This window comes from Lepidochelys kempii, chromosome 8, assembly GCF_965140265.1.
Source record: "Lepidochelys kempii isolate rLepKem1 chromosome 8, rLepKem1.hap2, whole genome shotgun sequence".
Taxonomy (NCBI): Eukaryota; Metazoa; Chordata; order Testudines; family Cheloniidae; genus Lepidochelys; species Lepidochelys kempii.
In genome coordinates this window covers 49,757,784-49,776,632 of record NC_133263.1, presented here as the reverse complement: position 1 = coordinate 49,776,632, position 18,849 = coordinate 49,757,784, and the positions used below count along the sequence as shown (strand labels likewise).

Sequence of the window (18,849 nt, the reverse complement as noted above, 5' to 3'; positions counted from 1 at the left end):
TCCGGAGCCCCCAGCCGCCACGCCCCATAGTAACGATCCCAGGCTTCCGCCTGAGAGCAGGAGCCCGGACCACGCCCCTTAGCGACTAGAGCCGCATAAACCACGCCCCTTCTCGTTCCCAGCAGGAAGAGGCATAGAGTTCGCGGAGGTTCGGGCGTCCTCGAAGGTCCTACTGCAGAGCTGGCGTAGACGCTCGGCGGCCATTTTATCGCCGTGCGCCCCGCGAGCGGGAACGGAGTGGGCGGGGCTATCAAAGGCGCGACGTTTCCAGGGAGACAGCCTAGCTGAGGCGCCGCCCGGGCCGCGTTAAGGGGTGTTCGCCGCGGGGAGGCGGGCGCCTCTGGTCAGGGGGCTCCGGCTCTACAGTTGCCGCCCGGGGAGCTGTGTCCCAGTTCCGCCCCCATCCCCCTTCAGCTGGTGGCTGTCACACCAGCCGTGGCGAGTCTCTCCTCTGCCCGGAGCACTGGGAGTCGCTCTTGGTTGGCCAATGGGCGCCCAGAGGGAAGGGGTGAGGAGCCCCGCTCTCGCCGCGGGGGACGGGGGAGCCGGCGCTGTGCGGCAGAGGGGCCGCGCTGTGCGAGGAGAGCCGCGGAGAACGGTGTTGTTCAGGTACCGGCCCGGCCGGCAGCGTCCTTAGACCCGGTTAGGATCCCGCGTCGCCGCGCTCGCTGCCCCCTTCCTTTGGGGTTCTTGCTCCGCCCTCAACAGCTGCCAGCTGGTTCGCCCCTGCTCAGTGGGCGCTGGTGACTGCAGCTGTCATGGACCAGTAGCCCGAGGAAGGTACGTGAGCATCTTTAGCCCTAGACAGTTTTTTGAAGTGCTTATATACCAGTTGGTTTCAGAGTAGCAGCCCTGTTAGTCTGTATCCGCAAAAAGAAAAGGAGGACTTGTGGCGCCTTAGACACTAACAAATTTATTTGAGCATAAGCTTTCTTGAACTACAGCTCACTTCAGCGGCTGCATTCACTGGAAAATACAGTGGGGAGATTTATATACACAGAGAACATGAAACAATGGGTGTTATCATACACACTGTAAGGAGAGGTTTCAGGGTAACAGCTGTATTAGTCTGTATTCGCAAAAAGAAAAGGAGTACTTGTGGCACCTTAGAGACTAACCAATTTATTTGAGCATAAGCTTTCGTGAGCTACAGCTCACTTCATCGGATGCATATTGTGGAAACTGCAGCAGACTTTATATATACACAGAGAATATGAAACAATACCTCCTCCCACCCCACTGTCCTGCTGGTAATAGCTTATCTAAAGTGATCATCAGGTGGGCCATTTCCAGCACAAATCCAGGTTTTCTCACCCTCCACCCCCACCCCCCCCACAAACTCACTCTCCTGCTGGTGATAGCCCATCCAAAGTGACCACTCTTTACACAATATGCATGACAATCAAGTTGGGCTATTTCCTGCACAAATCCAGGTTTTCTCACATCCCCCCCACCCCCATACACACACAAACTCACTCTCCTGCTGGTAATAGCTCATCCAAACTGACCACTCTCCAAGTTTAAATCCAAGTTAAACCAGAACATCTGGGGGGGGGGGTAGGAAAAAACAAGAGGACACAGGCTACCTTGCATAATGACTTAGCCACTCCCAGTCTCTATTTAGAGTGATCAGGTAAGGTGAGCTGTTACCAGCAGGAGGTGGGGGGGGGGGAACCTTTTGTAGTGATAATCAAGGTGGGCCATTTCCAGCAGTTGACAAGAACTTCTGAGGAAAGGGTGGGGGGAATAAACATGGGGAAATAGTTTTACTTTGTGTAATGACCCATTCACTCCCAGTCTTTATTCAAGCCTAAGTTAATTGTATCCAGTTTGCAAATTAATTCCAATTCAGAAGTCTCTCCTTGGAGTCTGTTTTTGAATTTTTTTGGTTGAAGAATTGCCACTTTTAGGTCTGTAATCGAGTGACCAAAGAGATTGAAGTGTTCTCCGACTGGTTTTTGAATGTTACAATTCTTGACGTCTGATTTGTGTCCATTTATTCTTTTACGTAGAGACTGTCCAGTTTGGCCAATGTACATGGCAGAAGGACATTGCTGGCACATGATGGCATTTATCACATGTGCAGGTGAACGAGCCTCTGATAGTGTGGCTGATGTGATTAGGCCCTATGATGGTGTCCCCTGAATAGATATGTGGACACAGTTGGCAACGGGCTTTGTTGCAAGGATAGGTTCCTGGGTTAGTGTTTCTGTTGTGTGGTTGCTGGTGAGTATTTGCTTCAGGTTGAGGGGCTGTGTGTAAGCAAGGACTGGCCTGTCTCCCAAGATCTGTGAGAGGGATGGGTCGTCCTTCAGGATAGGTTGTAGATCCTTGATGATGTGTTGGAGAGGTTTTAGTTGGGGCTGAAGGTGATGGCTAATGGCATTAGCCAAGCTCTATGATACAACTGCATTTGCTCCAACCCCTCAGACAGAGACAAACACCTGCAAGATCTCTATCAAGCGTTCTTACAACTACAATACCCACCTGCTGAAGTGAAGAAACAGATTGACAGAGCCAGAAGAGTACCCAGAAGTTACCTACTACAGGACAGGCCCAACAAAGAAAATAACAGAACGCCACAAAAGGTTCCCCGTCCCGCCCACCCGCTCTCCTGCTGGTAATAGCTCATCTTACCTGATCACTCTCGTTATAGTGTGTATGGTAACACCCATTGTTTCATGTTCTCTGTGTATATAAATGTCCCCACTGTATTTTCCACTGAATGCAGCTGATGAAGTGAGCTGTAGGTCACGAAAGCTTATGCTCAAATAAATTGGTTAGTCTCTAAGGTGCCACAAGTCCTCCTTTTCTTTTTTATATAGCAATATTAGAAGCCTAAATAATAAGGTGGGTGAACTTGAGTGCCTGGTATTAAATGATATAATAGGCATCGCAGAAAGTTGGTGGAATGAGGATAAGCAATGGGACACAGGAATACCAGGGTACGAAATATATCGGACGGACAGAACAGGTCAGGCAGGCGGGAGGGTGGTGCTGTATGTGTAAAAAAGTGAAGAGTCAAATGAAGTGAAAATCTTAGCTGAACCAAACTGTGACATAGAATCTCTATGGATAGTAATTCCATGCTCGAATAATAAGAATATAGCAGTAGGGCTATATTACCAACTACCTGGCCAGGATGGTGATACTGACTGCAAAATGCTCAGAAATATTAGATTTCAGAGTAGCAGCCGTGCTAGTCTGTATCCGCAAAAAAAAAAAAGAGGAGTACTTGTGGCACCTTAGAGACTAACAAATTTATTTGAGCATAATGCATCCAATGAAGTGAGCTGTAGCTCAGAAAAGCTTATGCTCAAATAAATTTGTTAGTCTCTAAGGTGCCACAAGTACTCTTTTTTTTTTTTTTTTTAAAGAAAGATTAGAGAGGCTACAAAAATAATGGGGGAATTCAATTATCCCCATATTGATTGGGTACATGTCACCTCAGGATGAGATGCAGAGATACAGTTTCTTGACATCTTAAATGACTGCTTCTTGGAACAGCTAGTTCTGGAACCCACAAGAGGAGAGGCAATGCTTTAGTCCTAAATGGAGCACAGGATCTGGTGACTATAGCTGAACCATTTGGTAATAGTGACCATAATATAATTAAATTTAACATCCCTGTGGGGGTGACGACACCACAGCAGTCTGCCATGGTAGCATTTAATTTCAGAAAGGGGAACTACACAAAAATGAGGAAGTTAGGTAAACGGAAATTAAAAGATACATTGCCAAAAGTGAAATAACTGCAAGCTGCATGGAAACTTTTCGGAGACAGCATAACAGAGGCCCAGATGTGCCTACCTTTAAGATGCAATATAGGCACAGTGTGATACGCAATAGAAGCACACTATGATACTTGCTTTTTTTATTTTTTGGTTTCTGCTCCTGCCTGATTGGTTACTTCCAGTTTCACATGGTGTCCAGTTGACCAGTCAGTCCGTAACTCTGGCGTTCGTATCTTTGAGGTTCTACTATATTTAGATTTTTCAGAAAGCCTTTGATAAGGTCCTTCACCAAAGGCTCTTAAGCAAAGTAAGAAGTTTAGCGGGATAAGAAGGAAGGTCCTCTCATGGGTCAGTAACTGGTTAAAAGATAGGAAACGGTAGGAATAATGGCCAGTTTTTAGAACAGAGAGAGGTAAATATAGTGGTGTGCATCCCAGAGGTCTGTATTGGGACCAGTACTGTTCAACATATTCGTAAATGATCTGGAAAAAGGGATAAACAGTGAGGTGGCAAAATTTGCAGATGAAACAAAACTACTCAAGATAGTTAAGTCCAAAGCAGACTGTGAAAAGTTACAAAGGGATCTCATAAAACTGGGTGTCTGGGCAACAAAATGGCAGATGAAATTAAATGTTGCTAAATGCAAAGAAATGCACATTGGAAAACATAATCCCAACTGTACATATAAAATGATGGGGTCCAAATTAGCTGTTACCGTTCAAGAAAGAGATCTTGGAGTCATTGTGGATAGTTTTCTGAAAACATCCACTCAATGTGCAGTGGCAGTCAAAAAAGCAAACAGAATGTTGTGAATCATTAGGGATAGATAAGACAGAAAATATATTCCCTGTATATAAATCCATGGTATGCCCAAATCTTGACTACTATGTGCAGATGTGGTTGCCCCATCTCAAAAAAGATATATTGGAAGTGGAAGAGACACAGAAAAGGGCAACAAAAATTATTAGGGGTATGGAACAGCTTCCATATAAAGAGAGATTAATAGAACACACTTCTCACCTTGGAAAAGAGACTACAAAGGGGAGATATGATAGAGTTCTATGAAATTATGACTGGTGTGGAGAAAGTAAATAAGGAAGTGTTATTTACTCCTCATAACACAAGAACTAGGGGTCACCCAATGAAATTAATAGGCAGCAGGTTTAAAACAAACAAAAGGAAGTATTTCTTCACACAGTGCACAGTTAACCTGTGAAAAGAAAAGGAGTACTTGTGGCACCTTAGAGACTAACCAATTTATTTGAGTTAAAGAGTTAACCTGTGGAACTCTTTGCCAGAGGATGTTGTGAAAGTGAAGACAATAATGGGATTCAAAAAAGAACTTGATAAATTCATGGAGGATACATCAGTGGCTATTAGCCAGGATGGGCAGGGATAGTGTCCTTAGTCTCTGTTTGCCAGAAGCTGGGAATGGGTAACAGGGGATGGATCACTTGATGATTACCTGTTCTGTTTATTCCCTCTGAAGCACCGGGTATTGGCTACTGTTGGAAGACAGGATATTGGGCTAGATCAGTGGTTCCCAAACTGGGGTTCACGAAATGTTACAGGAGGTTCTTGGGGAAAAAATTCCCTAATGGCGGACAGAGCTGTCTCTAGGGACTCCGGGCAGCACGTGGCCAGCAGCCCAGAGCCCCTGGACTTCCAAGAGCTAAGCAGATCAAAGCAAGCATATCTATCACACTGAGGAGATTTAAACTTCAAGACTCATAAGAAATGGAAAGGGAGGTGGATATTTTTTGCTGTTTTTAAAATTAAATAGGCAGCTAATATTGTTTTTTAAATTATTATGAAGAACAAGTTTAAGCTTTGTTGCAACGTGCGTTGTTTGCCTGGACTGCTCAAGACCTGAGTGCTTGTGTAGGAAGAACTCTTTGAATTGGCTTCTTAAATACCTTCATGCTGTTTCACATCTGATGCTCCTTGATGAAACATAGGAGCCTTGTCTTATAACAGGCTTATTCAAAGTGATACAAGCTATGAAAGTGAGATCTTGGAAGTGTGTTGCCATTTTCATAATGTATTAATACTGTAATGATAATAATAGTGTATAATAAGCATGTCATAAAAACAAATTTTGTATTTCCAAGATCACTGCTTTTATAATTTATACTCAGGTAAAGAAGAAAATCCCTGGACATATTAATTTTTAGGAGGGGGTTCGTGAGACTTGACATTTTAGTGAAAGGGGTTCACAGGTTGTTAAAGTTTGGGAACCACTGGGCTAGATGGACTTGTGCTCTGACCCAGTATGGCCATTCTTTTGTTAGAAAAGGGTATTCCTTGCTTTTTTTTGCAAAAATGTAATCTTAGCCCTGGTCTACACTAGGACTTTAGGTCGAATTTAGCAGCGTTAAATCTATGTAAACCTGCACCCGTCCACACGATGAAGCCCTTTTTTTCGACTTAAAGGGCTCTTAAAATCGATTTCCTTACTCTACCCCTGACAAGTGGATTAGCGCTTAAATCGGCCTTGCCGGGTCAAATTTGGAGTACTGTGGCCACAATTCAACGGTATTGGCCTCCGGGAGCTATCCCAGAGTGCTCCATTGTGACTGCTCTGGACAGCACTCTCAACTCAGATGCACTGGCCAGGTAGACAGGAAAAGAACCGCAAACTTTTGAATCTCATTTCCGGAGACTGCGGGAACTGTGGGATAGCTACCCACAGTGCAACACTCCGGAAGTCGACGCTTGCGTTGGTATTGTGGAAGCACTCCGCCGAGTTAATGCACTTAGAGCATTTTCTGTGGGGCACACACACTCGAATATATAAAAACGATTTCTAAAAAACTGACTTCTATAAATTCGACCTAATTTTGTAGTGTAGACATACCCTTACTTTTATTCCGTGTCTTCCCTTCCCTCCTGCCCCCTCACGCTTCCCAGCTGTCTGGCCCTCTTTTTCTCTGCTCCTCTCCCCCAGCACAAGCTTCTGTCCCTTTTCTAGTCTGCTCCCCTGGCCTTACTGCACAGCCACCTTCTCCTTCTCTTCTTGGGTATAGTGCTTGCCTGCCCCATTGCCTGCTTCCACTGTGTATTCTGCTAGGGAGATATGCAAGACCCTGTAACCTCACTCCTTGTGTAGCATCAGCCTCTAGGAGTAGTGTATACTGTATATAGACAGACTGGCACCTTTACTTCCAGCAGCTTTCGTAAGCCTGCAGGGTCTGAAGACCCCAGGCATCTCTAGAAACAATTGGAAAAGAGGAGCCATGTGACGTATCAGTTCTCCACAGACTGCCAGCAATTGAGCTGTGGACCACAGATACAGGTGTGGTACTGCATTACCCCATCTAGGGGTAGTTAATTATTTTTTGTGAAGGTCCAAATTTCTTGGTCAATGTATAGTCAAGATCTAGACTCCAGAGAAAATAATGATGATCATGCTAAGTAAAAAAAGATTTTGGGGTCCACTGAAAAGTGTCTGGTGGTCTGAATTTGACCCACAAGTCTGCCTATTGACTACCCCTGCCCCAGGCCCTTGAAATTAGTTGCTTGCTATATAACATCCATTAGCGGACTTTCTACGTGTGAATTCAGTGATAGGTAAAGATACAATTTAGTCACAGAGGTCATGGATTCTGTGACATTTTAACAAACCTCTGTGACTTCTTTGGCTTCTGTCCCCCCCTGCTTGGGCTGTCAGTTCCTTCCCCTACTTCCCCCCAGGACTTGAGCTTCAGTCCCCTGTGGCGGTCAGTGCCCCTTCCCCCTCTTCCCCAGTTATTTTTAGTAAAAGTCAGGGGCAGGCTTCCATGAATTTTTGTTTATTGCCCGTGACCTGTCCCTGACTTTTACTAAAAATAACTGACAAAATCTTAACCTTAGTGATAGGACTTGATACACTAATGCTGCATGCCTGAGAATGACCAAACTGAGTTGCTGTAAGCATATCAAAAGTGCCAGTGTTAATAAGATTTATTATTGTAAATAGAGGTCAAACCATTTCTTGAGCAGACATTGAGGGTATCAGTAACGTAAGCAGTTTATGAAAACAAGCATCTCATTCCCATCTTGTTTGCATTTCTCTTTATTTTACAAGATATCATTCACACAATGAAAACAAGATACTGATCTAAACATGTCTAACAATTAAAAAAGTAAACGTTTCTTCTGATGATGTACATTAATTTACACTTTTAATAACAAGTGTTACCTTTACATTTTTATATGATACATGGATTGGTTATACAGCGACTGATTGGCAGTATAGAAATGTTCCCAAATCCTATGTCTAACACAACAAAGCTCCTGTAGCTCCCTAGTCCACTAGCAGTGTATTTCTTTTATAATTAGAGATGGACCCAAATCAAGACTGTGCAGCTGAATAACCCAACAGGTGGGGAACCTTCACGCTGGATCCAAGCTTTGCAGCTGGTCCCTATTTCAAGAGGCTGAATAAAACCCTTGGAATTGAACCCCCTTTAAATTTTGGAAAACTAGGGATCTGGATAGGGCCCATCTTTGCTTGCACTTGACATCATTGTATTTTCTGCTTAAACTATAAAAAAGATTCTCTCCAGAGTTGGGCTTTGTAAGAGCAGGTGATGGTTCTAAGTGAAATGGCTCCCAATACAATTCTTGAAAACATCATCCACATTCATTTCCTCTGGGGGTTTGTTGAAAGGAGGGAATCAGGAAAAGATGCCAATAACATTTTCTCTTGTTTCTATGAATTGGTAGTAGGCTCAATGTATTATGTAAAATACAAAAATAAGAGAAACTGAAAGGAAATTAGTACAGCCCAGGATTCTGGTGGTTATCAAATCACATGAATGAAATTTGTGACACTAGACTCTTCTGATGTATTTTATCTCCTAATTCAGTTTCCTATATATTATTCTATATATAATATATAGTTTCCAAAGATGCATATATGCTCCTTTACAGGTTAAATAAAAACAAGTCTCACTGAATAAGAAAATAAGGGAAGGAAGTAAAGTTCTTATTTCTGAGCCATATTTTTTCCAGGTAAAAATAGGCATGAAATACATTCAATAGCAAACCACTGGGAGTCTGGAAGAAATTAATGACAGCTCTGTATTCCTGAAGGGCAAACCTGTACAAAGTGAGTAATGGTCATTAAATGTTGTTTTGCAGGCCTCTGAACTAGGAAAGGTAGGGTTGTAATTAGTGCTTGTGTGTAGTGCCCTTATATGCTCCAGTTTTTAGTTCTCATTATGAATCTCTTTAAAACTGGATGCTTTCTATGTCTCATAGCCTAGTTTTAGAGGGTGCATTAGGGGGTGTTCAGAAGTCAACTTGCGACATTTTCTACACTGAATAGTTCAGAATGAAAGGGATGTAGTGTGTGAGCATTTAGCACTATTTGGATAGAAATGCTTTTTTTGTGGGACACCTCTCCATGGGATGGTTAGTATAATAACCAGACTATATTTTAAGAGGAAAATGTATGGTGCTGCTTTACATCTGTGGGCATATGTAGCGCCATATGTCCAGTAAAGACAGCTATTGAACAACTGACTACTTTACAAGGCATCATCCACTGATGGCTGCTATGGGTTCAAGAGAACTATCATTGAGCTCTTAGTTAAAACCACTGCCTAGATGTTCAAATGTAAAACATGTACTAAAGGCTTCTCTAGGAGATGAAAAATAACAAAGTTCACATGTTCAGTACAGGGATGTCAGAATTCAGCCATGCACACTTCCTACTGAGAGGTTGTGGCATCAGGAAAGCAAGATTTTTTCATACTTAATTTGTAAATCATGATACTGTAGCAGCCAGTATGGGCAGTTTTTCTACTCTGCTAAAGAACACTACCACCAAGGCTAGTCAGCATATCACAAACTCAACTCCACTGGTGAAATCCTGGACCCACTGAAGTCAATGGAAGTTTTGTCATTGTCTCACTGGGGCCAGGATTTCACCCCTGGTGTTTGCAACAAAACCTAATGCTGTAATGTATTTGTCTCTTCTCAGACTACAGGAGTCTGCTATGACGAATATACTCTGGTATTGAGGGATGAGTTTCTGCTCTGCCTGACTCTCCTTTCTTGTTCTAGTGAACCGAGATACCTCGCACCTGCTTTTTGCTTCAAACTAGCTTTTTAATGAAATAAGAGAATAAAACAAAATACGCCAGCATAAAACAGGAAATTCAATGGCTAAACAAAGTCCTGCCATACAACTTATAATACAAAAAGATTTTTTCTGTTTATCTAAAGATAACTTAGCTATAGCAAATGGGAAGATGTACAATCTAATGAGCAGGGCAGAGGCTGGGATGTGTGTGTCAGCTGGCTATATGATTCAGTGCTTTCCTTCTACTGAGGACTGAAGCATAAGAACCTTGAGCAATTTATCTGAATGAAGGTAAGTCATTAACTTTTCAATTTTTTTTTAAGTAATATGAAGTATGCACTACTATTTTACATAAATTCAACTTTGATCCACAAAGATATGATTAGTGAATCGATGTACCATATAATTAATCCAACTTTTTATTTATCCTGTTAGGTGTTTCACCCAAACTTGTGCATAAAGTGGAAAAATATACTTGTTCTTTCTGCATTGTGCACCTCAGTGAGGCCCTAGTATCCACAAGATTAATAACTGCACCAAAATATATATTTTACAGAGACTTGTTTCTTTGTGAAATTAAGGCCATATTTCAAAATTACTTGTTCTGAATAGAAGTAAAAATAAAAATCCCCAATAACGCTTGCTCCTTACATATGGACAGACGCAAATTAACTTTAGTATAACTGTTGGAACTGGGTATGCATTTTGATATTGATTAAAAAAAATAATTACTTCCACACTTTGAGTTATGTTTACTGTTTCAGTGCTGTTTGAACAGATACACATTCGCTTCAGTGAGACTTTCAATTCAGGAAGTCTCCCATTGAAAAAAATCTGTACAAACATCAGCCTTTACCACATACAGTATGTCAGCCAACCCTGAAGGTGCACATTTCCATCATATACCTAATTCTGTCTTTCACCACTGAGAGGGCCAACTAAAACCAATTTTTTTATCCTTATGACAATCGTAGGTTATTTGTATATACAGCCAGTGGGATTTTACCTCCTATCTTGTAACCCTAAAGTCTTGTTAGCTTTCCATGTTATTGAATATCACTGTCATTACAGTCAGGAAAGTGCTATTTTATTTGTTCTTTCACTGATTCCAACAAGATTTAGAGTTTTTAAAAGTCTAAAGGTTATTCATTCTTCTAATTAGAGGTGATAGACACTCAACCTGGGATTGGAGGGTTGGGGGCTGTTAGAAAAATCAAGCCTCTTGGATCATAATCAGGAGTGAAGATTCTGTCATCAGCACTGGACTGATAATTTTATTGCTATCACGTGAAGGTAAAATAGAATCCAGTTTCCTCTCCGATAACTGTAACAGCTCAGCATGGCTAACAAGTAGCAAACATTTTTATGACTGGAGACATGCCAGAAAGTGCCATTTTTAAATCACTTTTCTGTTTATACTGCATTGAAGACCTTGTTTGGAAAATATAAATCAACCTCTAAGCATGATTGAAATTAAAGGATTGGAATTTAAATGAGAAATTTGGACAGAACTGGTGGTTTGATACCAGTAATAAAGTTGGCTGTGAGCACAGTACTCCTAGTATTACAATATGGCAATTATCCTAATGTATAAAATTGTCACCTCCAGTTTATTACATAATTTAGTTCAAGTTTGTTAATTCACTTTCCAGTGACACCTCAATGCTGAAATTAATACTTAACTGAATAAAACACCAGCGTTCCTGTCCAGTGGAATTACTAATAGCAATAAGCTGATTATGGAAAGCATGCCAAAATATAGTTTCATTTGAAGAACCCTCTTATTTTTGGTTCCACTCTGTAACAACATCTAGACAAAACACTGTTCTTCCATGTAAGTTTATAAACCATTCTAAAGAGAGAAACTTAACTCTTTTCAGCTCTGTTCTTAGAAAAAAGAACCTACATCACCAAATTGCAGGACTTTTGCTGCCTACGGATAGTGACTACATTTTGATTTCTACTTCAAACAGCTGACTGCTCTTCAAAATGTCTCATTTGACATAGGGTAAATATTAAAACTTGTACTATATGTAAAAATCTTCTGAAAATATACTTGAAAATGAAGCAGGATGTGAGTATCATTAAACTTTATTGTACAGAGCTGATAAAATATTGCATTACTTAAAGTTTAAAATCAAAACAGGGCTAATGTCCCTGGAACATTTTATAACATGGGGAAACAATGCACAACTAACCTCTTGTCCAGCAACAATATTTATCTGCGAGACCTTCTTATAGACATGTTAAATATAATTAAAAAATATTTCCATCAGTTTAAGCAATAGTTTAATTTTTCATGAAATAAGTATTTCTATAAACATTTATGATAAAAAAAGACAACTGCTTTTGTACTTCAACTTAGATATAAAACAAGACAATCGTGTTTTCAGACAGACTCAAGAATAATCAGAAAAGTCTATTATCTTGCATTTTTAATATTTTGTCCTTTTAAAAAAAATACAGGAACTTAGGGTTCCCTAATAAAGTGTCAAAAGTAAATAAACTGTTCTATGGTGTTTGTTTCTCCTGTGCAAAGAGAGCATTTTGATTTGATGCTTCCAGTTTTGTGCCAAGTGCAAGCCTTAAACCTTGGCCCAGTGTTTCATGTGAAAATGTTTCCACCAACTTTACCCTGGGGGAAAAAAAACGCTTTTATTGCACAGGGGTAGTAGAATGTCAAAACTAAGCAAGGTTTCAAATCTACTTATTGGCCAAAAAAACCCCAAACAAACCTCACCCAAGGAATATATCCTTCCCTTTGTTCTGATGGAGGGAATCATTTCTCCAGTTCAGAAAATAAAACATAGAATAAGAAGGGAACTAGAAGATTTCACTTTAAATTCCAGTTCAGGTGTGACACACAAGAGTTAAACAGTGCTGCCACTCAGCGCCTGGAAGACCTGCGCTCCTTGAATTTGTGCAGGAAGCTAATTGCCAGAATCAAACACACACAATATTCGCAAGGAACATTATAAACACATGTGCTATGCCAGAGAGAGCACAAGACTATCTTGGTTGTGACTTAAGACTTATAATGAATGGGAAATGCTTCACTGCAGGATGCAATCACCATTGTAAACTTGAGATGATCCCATGGCATGAGTATGGAGCAGTATAGAGCCTGGCATTATACTGTGCTTTCTTTGACAAGATTTATGCTGCCCTCCTTCTTTCCCAAAAAGAAAACAGCTGTAGTTATAATTAGTTCACATACTAAACACTTAGTTCTGAATTATTTGATCCATCTTAACATCTAAGCATATAAAATAAAGTGTAAAAGGATGAAAGTTTTGGAACGTGGCTTTCAGGAAGGCAGGTGGGAAATAAGTATTCAACATAAAATTGGATTTTTTTAAATAACTTCCCTTTGGAAAGGGTCACACCAGAATGAGTAAAGACACTGAAGGATTTCACTTCAGTGCCTGCACTCCTGCCTTTTGTCCTTTTCCCAAGAGGAGAGACCCCTGGGAAAATCCTCCAGGGCTTCAGTTGCTTTATTCTTTGTGCTCTTGTGCCTGGAGTCTGGCTGGAACTATGTACTGCTCTCTTTGGGTGGCTGGGATGGTGGAGGCAGCTGGGGTGGCTGTGTGCTCGTGGCAGTTTTGATAGAGTTCAGGGTTTTGCTAAACCAAGAGTTTTTAGCAGCTTGGATTTCATTCATAAGGGTTCCTCTCTGGTGCTCCAGTTCCTAAGGAAGTAGAATAGTCAGAGTTGATCAGAAAATCATTGATTAGAGAGGCATCTTCAAAGTCACTCCCTTTAACCGAGTTCTTTCCTTCTACAGTCAGGGGATGGGGAGGGGAGAGGCAGTAGAACTACAGAAGATACTACTACAAATTAGAACTCTTTTTCTTTGAAGACCAGAGGGGAAGAGTGAAAAAACATCCCATTTTTCTGGGAATTCACAAAATCAGCTATGTCCAATTAGATTGGCATAAAGTAAACCCTCCAAGGTGATGTGTGGGTGTAGCAATGGTACAGATGAGCATATAGACACACTGTAGGCAAACAAGATTTAATCTATAGGAGGGTAAAAGACAAATGGTATGGTGCCTTGATGGCTTGGGAGCTGTGTGTAGAGATGTCTAGAAGTAGAACAATAGTATGAAAGGAAGGGCATATCTTGAGCTGCCACTGAACCAATAGAGGAATGGTAGTGTCTGAGGAGTGGAGGGGCTGCCTTGCTTGCAATGAAACTCCTTGCCATGGGTACTGACTGATGCCGCAAGGGATGATACTATGCATGATGGATGTTTTGACTTGTGGTGAGAGCGACTCCACAAGCTTAGCAGAAGAGGAGAGGGTACTTCAAGAACAAAAGGGTTGACAACAGACAATCATATGCCAGACAGGACTGGGGTAAGTTAGGGCCACAAATGAGCTATTTTTTGGACATAGCACTATGTTATTAAAAGGCTGGATTGTGTTTTATAGTCATTGCCATGGATTGGGAATAATGTACAGTTACATTTACCCCCAGCAGATCTACAGGAGGCATTGAGTTTCATACCCTTTCCAGAGCTCCCTACCATGTAAGTTAAATGTGGCCATTGTGCCACCCTTTAAGAGGGTGCAGTATGCATTCTTCTGCAGTGGTCTTAGCCCCCTTTGGCTTGGCTAGTCTTGTAGGGAGTGCAAGAATGACTCTATTCAACTTTGGTGCAGGAATGAAAGGAACAGGAGACTCCTTTCAATTTGGCTATGTCTACAGGGCTTACCTTACAGTGGCACAGCTGTGCCTCTACAGTTATACCTCTGTAAGATCTCCTGTATAGCCACTCTTTGCCAGCAGGACAGAGCTCTCCTGCTGGCAAAATAAAACCACCACCAACGAGCAGCGGTAGCTTTGTTGGCTGGAGAGTGTCTTCCCTGACCGACAAAAGTTTTACCAGTGGAAGTACCAGTGTAGACATAGCCCTTAGCGTCACTGCATAAAAGCAGCATTCTAGCATCATCTACACTACAGAGCAGAACCAAAGTCAAAGAGACAGTCACGTTGCAACTAAATTCCCCATAGAGTAGATCAGGCTTAATACAATCAGTCTTTTCTGCAGTAAGATACCTGTACATATACCTGAATTTTGCACTTTGCTTCCACAAGCTGCAGTTTGGTCTGTGCCAGTTCCAGCTCCATCTCCCTCAGCTGCTTCTTGAGGGCATCCTTCTCATCATCTCTTTCTGTTCCCCGGGTCTCTCTGCTTATAGCAGGCAGCTTCAATGCTCCTTCCTTACTGAAAATCTCACTGCAGTGTTTGCAAGCCATCAGTTTACCCTGGAACAGCCAGAGAATCCATTTTTAGCTATGTTACAGATGTCCTGTTTCCTGGAAGAGCCGCTCTTTTATGTTAGATTACCATCAAAAAGCAAATGAAGCCACTAAGTGTGTGAGATTGTCACATGTGGTGTTACCTCAAATGATTTTAGAAGTTCATGAACAACAGATATGGGCACATGCACCAGGATAAGAATTCCTAATACTTTCACCATTTTTTCAACACATCTAGACTTCAGAAGTCACATTTACCCTCTTGTTGTCAAGACTTGTGATATTTTTGCAGTACTGCATTAATGTTAGCATATTTGTTGACAAAGTAGATTGCAGGGTTTTTTCTCTGGCTCAAACTTGCTGCTTTAAAAAAAGAATACCTTTGATCAAATATTAAGGTTAATATGGCTTTTGGAAAAAAAAATATTACAGCCATGTGATATTGCTTAGAAACCCGCTCCCACCCAGGTTTTCCCTACTCGTCACAAGCGATCACTCTATGCTGGATGCAATGGCCACTACTTTGCTATTAATACTGGCATGTAATAGTGATATTATCTTACAGAATGCTCCTAGTGTCAAGAACACTTAACAGCAAGTTCCATACTGGGTTGGCTTGAAGAGGTGCTTACAAATTGACTAACAATTTGTTCCAGGAACTTTTCAGGTATCGAAGTTAAGCTGGCTGGTCTATAATTCCCCGAGTCCTTTTTGTTCCCCTAGTTTAAGATCCGTATTATGTTTGCCTTTCTCCATTCTTCTGGGGCCTCACCTGTCCTCCATAAGTTCTTGAAGATGGTTGCTTCAGCTATTTCCTTAACTACTCTAGAATTAATTTCATCAAGCCCTGAATACATCTAATTTATCTAAAATATTCTTTAAACTTTTCTTTCCCTATTTTGGCTTGCATTCCTTCCCTCTTGTTGTTAATATTGGGTTGAATATCTGGTCACCATTAACAATAGCAAGTGTCTGCTAATGTAATCCTGCTGACATGGCACTCAGACCACTTAGAGTAAACAAGTAAAAAAAATTTACTGAAATGCTTTAAGAAATTAGATGCATGTCAGTCTTTATTCTTCTAAAATTACAGTTTCACAACAGTAAGTAGAGTGGCTGGTATTGACATTTCTGAAATGTCTTTTTTGGTATGAGAGGGAAGATATGTATGTTGCTATACTGCCAACTACTTGTAAAGCATGTGTAAAACCCTTGGTTTAATGTATCATAAATAGTAGGCAGTAAAATATTTAACCCTAGTACAAGGCAGACATTTGCCACTGGATAGCAACAGTTATATACTTCAGAAAGTTTGAGAACTACAGAAACAGAGGGAGGGATTCCCTGTACGTTGCTGTGGCAGCATACAGGTGCTGTGAAGTCCCTTATTGGGGAAAATTCCGCTAGTGGGGAGACTATGTAGGACAACCAGAGACAGCTCTATGCAGATCTCACAAGGCCTTGGTGTTCAGGACAGAAGGGGGATGGTTATGGAAAGTCTAGGGCAGACCAGGCCAGCCCACCATAATTAAGAGCAGCTCCCTGGTCTGCCCAGAATCCATAAGTCCAAAGCAACCTTTGCTCTCTCTGTCTTGGGCTGTGCCTGTGTGCACTGTGCAAAATGGAGATGCACCTCAAAAGCTTCCCCAAAGGGCTCCCTTTCTCAGCTTATTAGAACGTATAAAGACTTATCCTTCCATGCTTCCTGCAAAATACATACATTTCTGCGGGGGAAAATACAAGCATTCTGTGCACTCTAGTTTGGAAACTCCAGCATACCCGATATCCACAACGGCATGGTGAAGGGACATGTACTCTACAATTGTTTCCATCCTGTGAAACATCTGAGAGGGTAGTTTAGACCATCTTCCTGGCTCTCAAGGCTGCTACTATATGGCTACAGTTCAGATTCCTTTCAGTATTTTACTGCCAGCATCTATGAATATTTGAGTTAGACACTTCACATACAGAGGCCTCATTCTCACCTTCACAACCTCCAGTTCCTCCTTACTTGCTGTCTGTTGTTTCTCCAGCCTGGTACTCAGCTGGGAACAAATCTGGAAGAGAGAAAACAATCCCTTTTATAAAGTTTATTAAAAAAATTTTTTTTTGTGGTACATTTCAGCAGTATTTTATTATAGCTTCACCGAAATCATACACCGTCATTTCCTCAGAATGAATTAATTAGTGGTAGCAAGGCTGATGAAAAAGGTCTAAATGGTAGTATTCAAGATGCAACCTTAACACTGAGATTGATTTGACTAATTTCATGGGGAGCTGGCCTACATCCTTAGCCAGGAGCAGGGCAAAAGAGGCAGTTGCACTGTAGTGGGTTGGGAATGGCTTGATAAGGAGGTATTCTTCTCTACAGAAAACGGCAGATTCCACTTGGACAACTCCAGAAAGAATATAACTGTCTACAATTCATGCTCTCAGAAAACCTGAAATGAGACATGCCCTGGTCAAAAGTACAAATACGAAAATGCTGAACAGTCAGCTTGCCTGAGATGGGGAGTAGAAAGACATTAAAAATGGTTTACAAATAATTATATGAAACAGGAATTTCTCGATAAATGTTACTTGTTTATATTCCGCAATAATGGCTGTGGTTTTCTTTATTTCAGATTCCGCCTTCTCTAGTTGTTTCCTGAAGATTTCCTTCAGCTGGAAAGTTCAAGGAGAGAAATCATATTAGTAGGTGTGCTTTGAGGAATTTTCCAACATGTGAGTGATGACTTCACTCTTGAACATACTCTGCATTTGTAACAACACTATAGCTCTTCATTACCAACTCCCACTACTTGATAAAGCCTGGTATTAAAAAAAGACTTGTTATAGCCTCTGTTTTAGTCAATGTGCAGTTATCTTTTAGTAGTATGATTGTATTCTCAGCAATATGAACAGCCATTTAAGAACAGGGACATTTACTGCATATCTTTGGTTGGGAAATTCTGCTCTAGAGTATGGGGAACATCTTTGATTATGACTGAGTATAAACGAGCCCACTAGACAGCCAATTGTTGTTTAGTGTTTGAGTTCCCCAGATCCATACTCAAATATAATTTTCTCCTGAGTGAAAAGGAAGGCAGAACATGCCAGGATCATCACAATGACCTCTCCAGCCCAAATGGCTCAGAATCGCAGTACTGACCACCTATATGGCAGTGCATTAAAATACCATTAAATCCCATCCTGCCATTCAGCACCATAAAGAACACAGAGACCTTTCAACAGAAGTGAAGGTCTCTCTTGCTAGAGGTAGTAAAGCTCTAGCGACAGATGGAGAGAGGATGGGACTCTCCAATTTAGAGAAACAGAACTATGAAATATTTTTTTTTGTGGGAGACTGATAACCTTTTGTTAATGCAATGATGCCAAATAAGTCTCATTGCTTCAGCTTCTGTTTACAGACAGTTATCAAAGAAATCCTCAAGCATGATGAGAGGGGTTTTTGCTATTAAAACACACTTATATGTAGGTCATTGTCCAGGACTTAATAGCTAAACATTTAAAAAAAAATATCTGTAAACCAGTATCAGGTGAGACCCAGTAGGGAAAAACATCATTTCCATTCTGTTCTTGGGCTTACAGCCTGGAAGCACTTAACAACTCATAGCTTTAACTTGTTGATTCAGCATGGCAAATTCTATGCAACAGCCATGCCTCCAGCTACGTTTGTAGGTTCTGAAGAGGGTCTGATTAGGCCTCCTTGGGTGTGGGTGTTTTACATAGTGGCAGTAAAAAGGATGTTGGGAAACCGGATTAAATGTTGGAAA

At 41.2% G+C, this 18,849-nt stretch overlaps 1 protein-coding gene and 1 long non-coding RNA gene across 19 annotated transcripts in view; one reads left to right on the top strand and one right to left on the bottom strand.

Moving 5' to 3' along the window:
- The first annotated feature begins 108 nt into the window (after positions 1-108).
- LOC140915887 (uncharacterized) overlaps positions 109-18,849 on the top strand; it is a 41,516-nt gene continuing 22,775 nt past the window's right edge. For 2 of the 8 annotated variants that reach the window (XR_012160305.1, XR_012160303.1), the window contains exons 1-5: positions 109-780; positions 8,730-8,826; positions 9,703-10,095; positions 11,685-11,812; positions 17,698-17,797. This is a non-coding gene — a long non-coding RNA (uncharacterized lncRNA). Of the gene's footprint in view, positions 781-2,430; positions 2,621-8,729; positions 8,827-9,702; positions 10,096-11,684; positions 11,813-15,638; positions 15,741-17,697; positions 17,798-18,849 lie in introns of all 8 variants that reach the window. The other 6 variants (XR_012160307.1, XR_012160304.1, XR_012160306.1 and 3 more) reach the window with 6 other exon arrangements.
- RABGAP1L (RAB GTPase activating protein 1 like) overlaps positions 11,880-18,849 on the bottom strand; it is a 530,232-nt gene continuing 523,262 nt past the window's right edge. For all 11 annotated transcript variants that reach the window (XM_073356440.1, XM_073356444.1, XM_073356441.1 and 8 more), the window contains 4 exons: positions 17,654-17,737; positions 17,059-17,130; positions 14,882-15,079; positions 11,880-13,495 (listed from right to left, as the gene is read on the bottom strand). In XM_073356440.1, the coding sequence (XP_073212541.1) occupies positions 13,340-13,495; positions 14,882-15,079; positions 17,059-17,130; positions 17,654-17,737 (510 nt within the window). In that variant the 3' untranslated portion in view covers positions 11,880-13,339. The remainder of the gene's footprint in view (positions 13,496-14,881; positions 15,080-17,058; positions 17,131-17,653; positions 17,738-18,849) is intronic.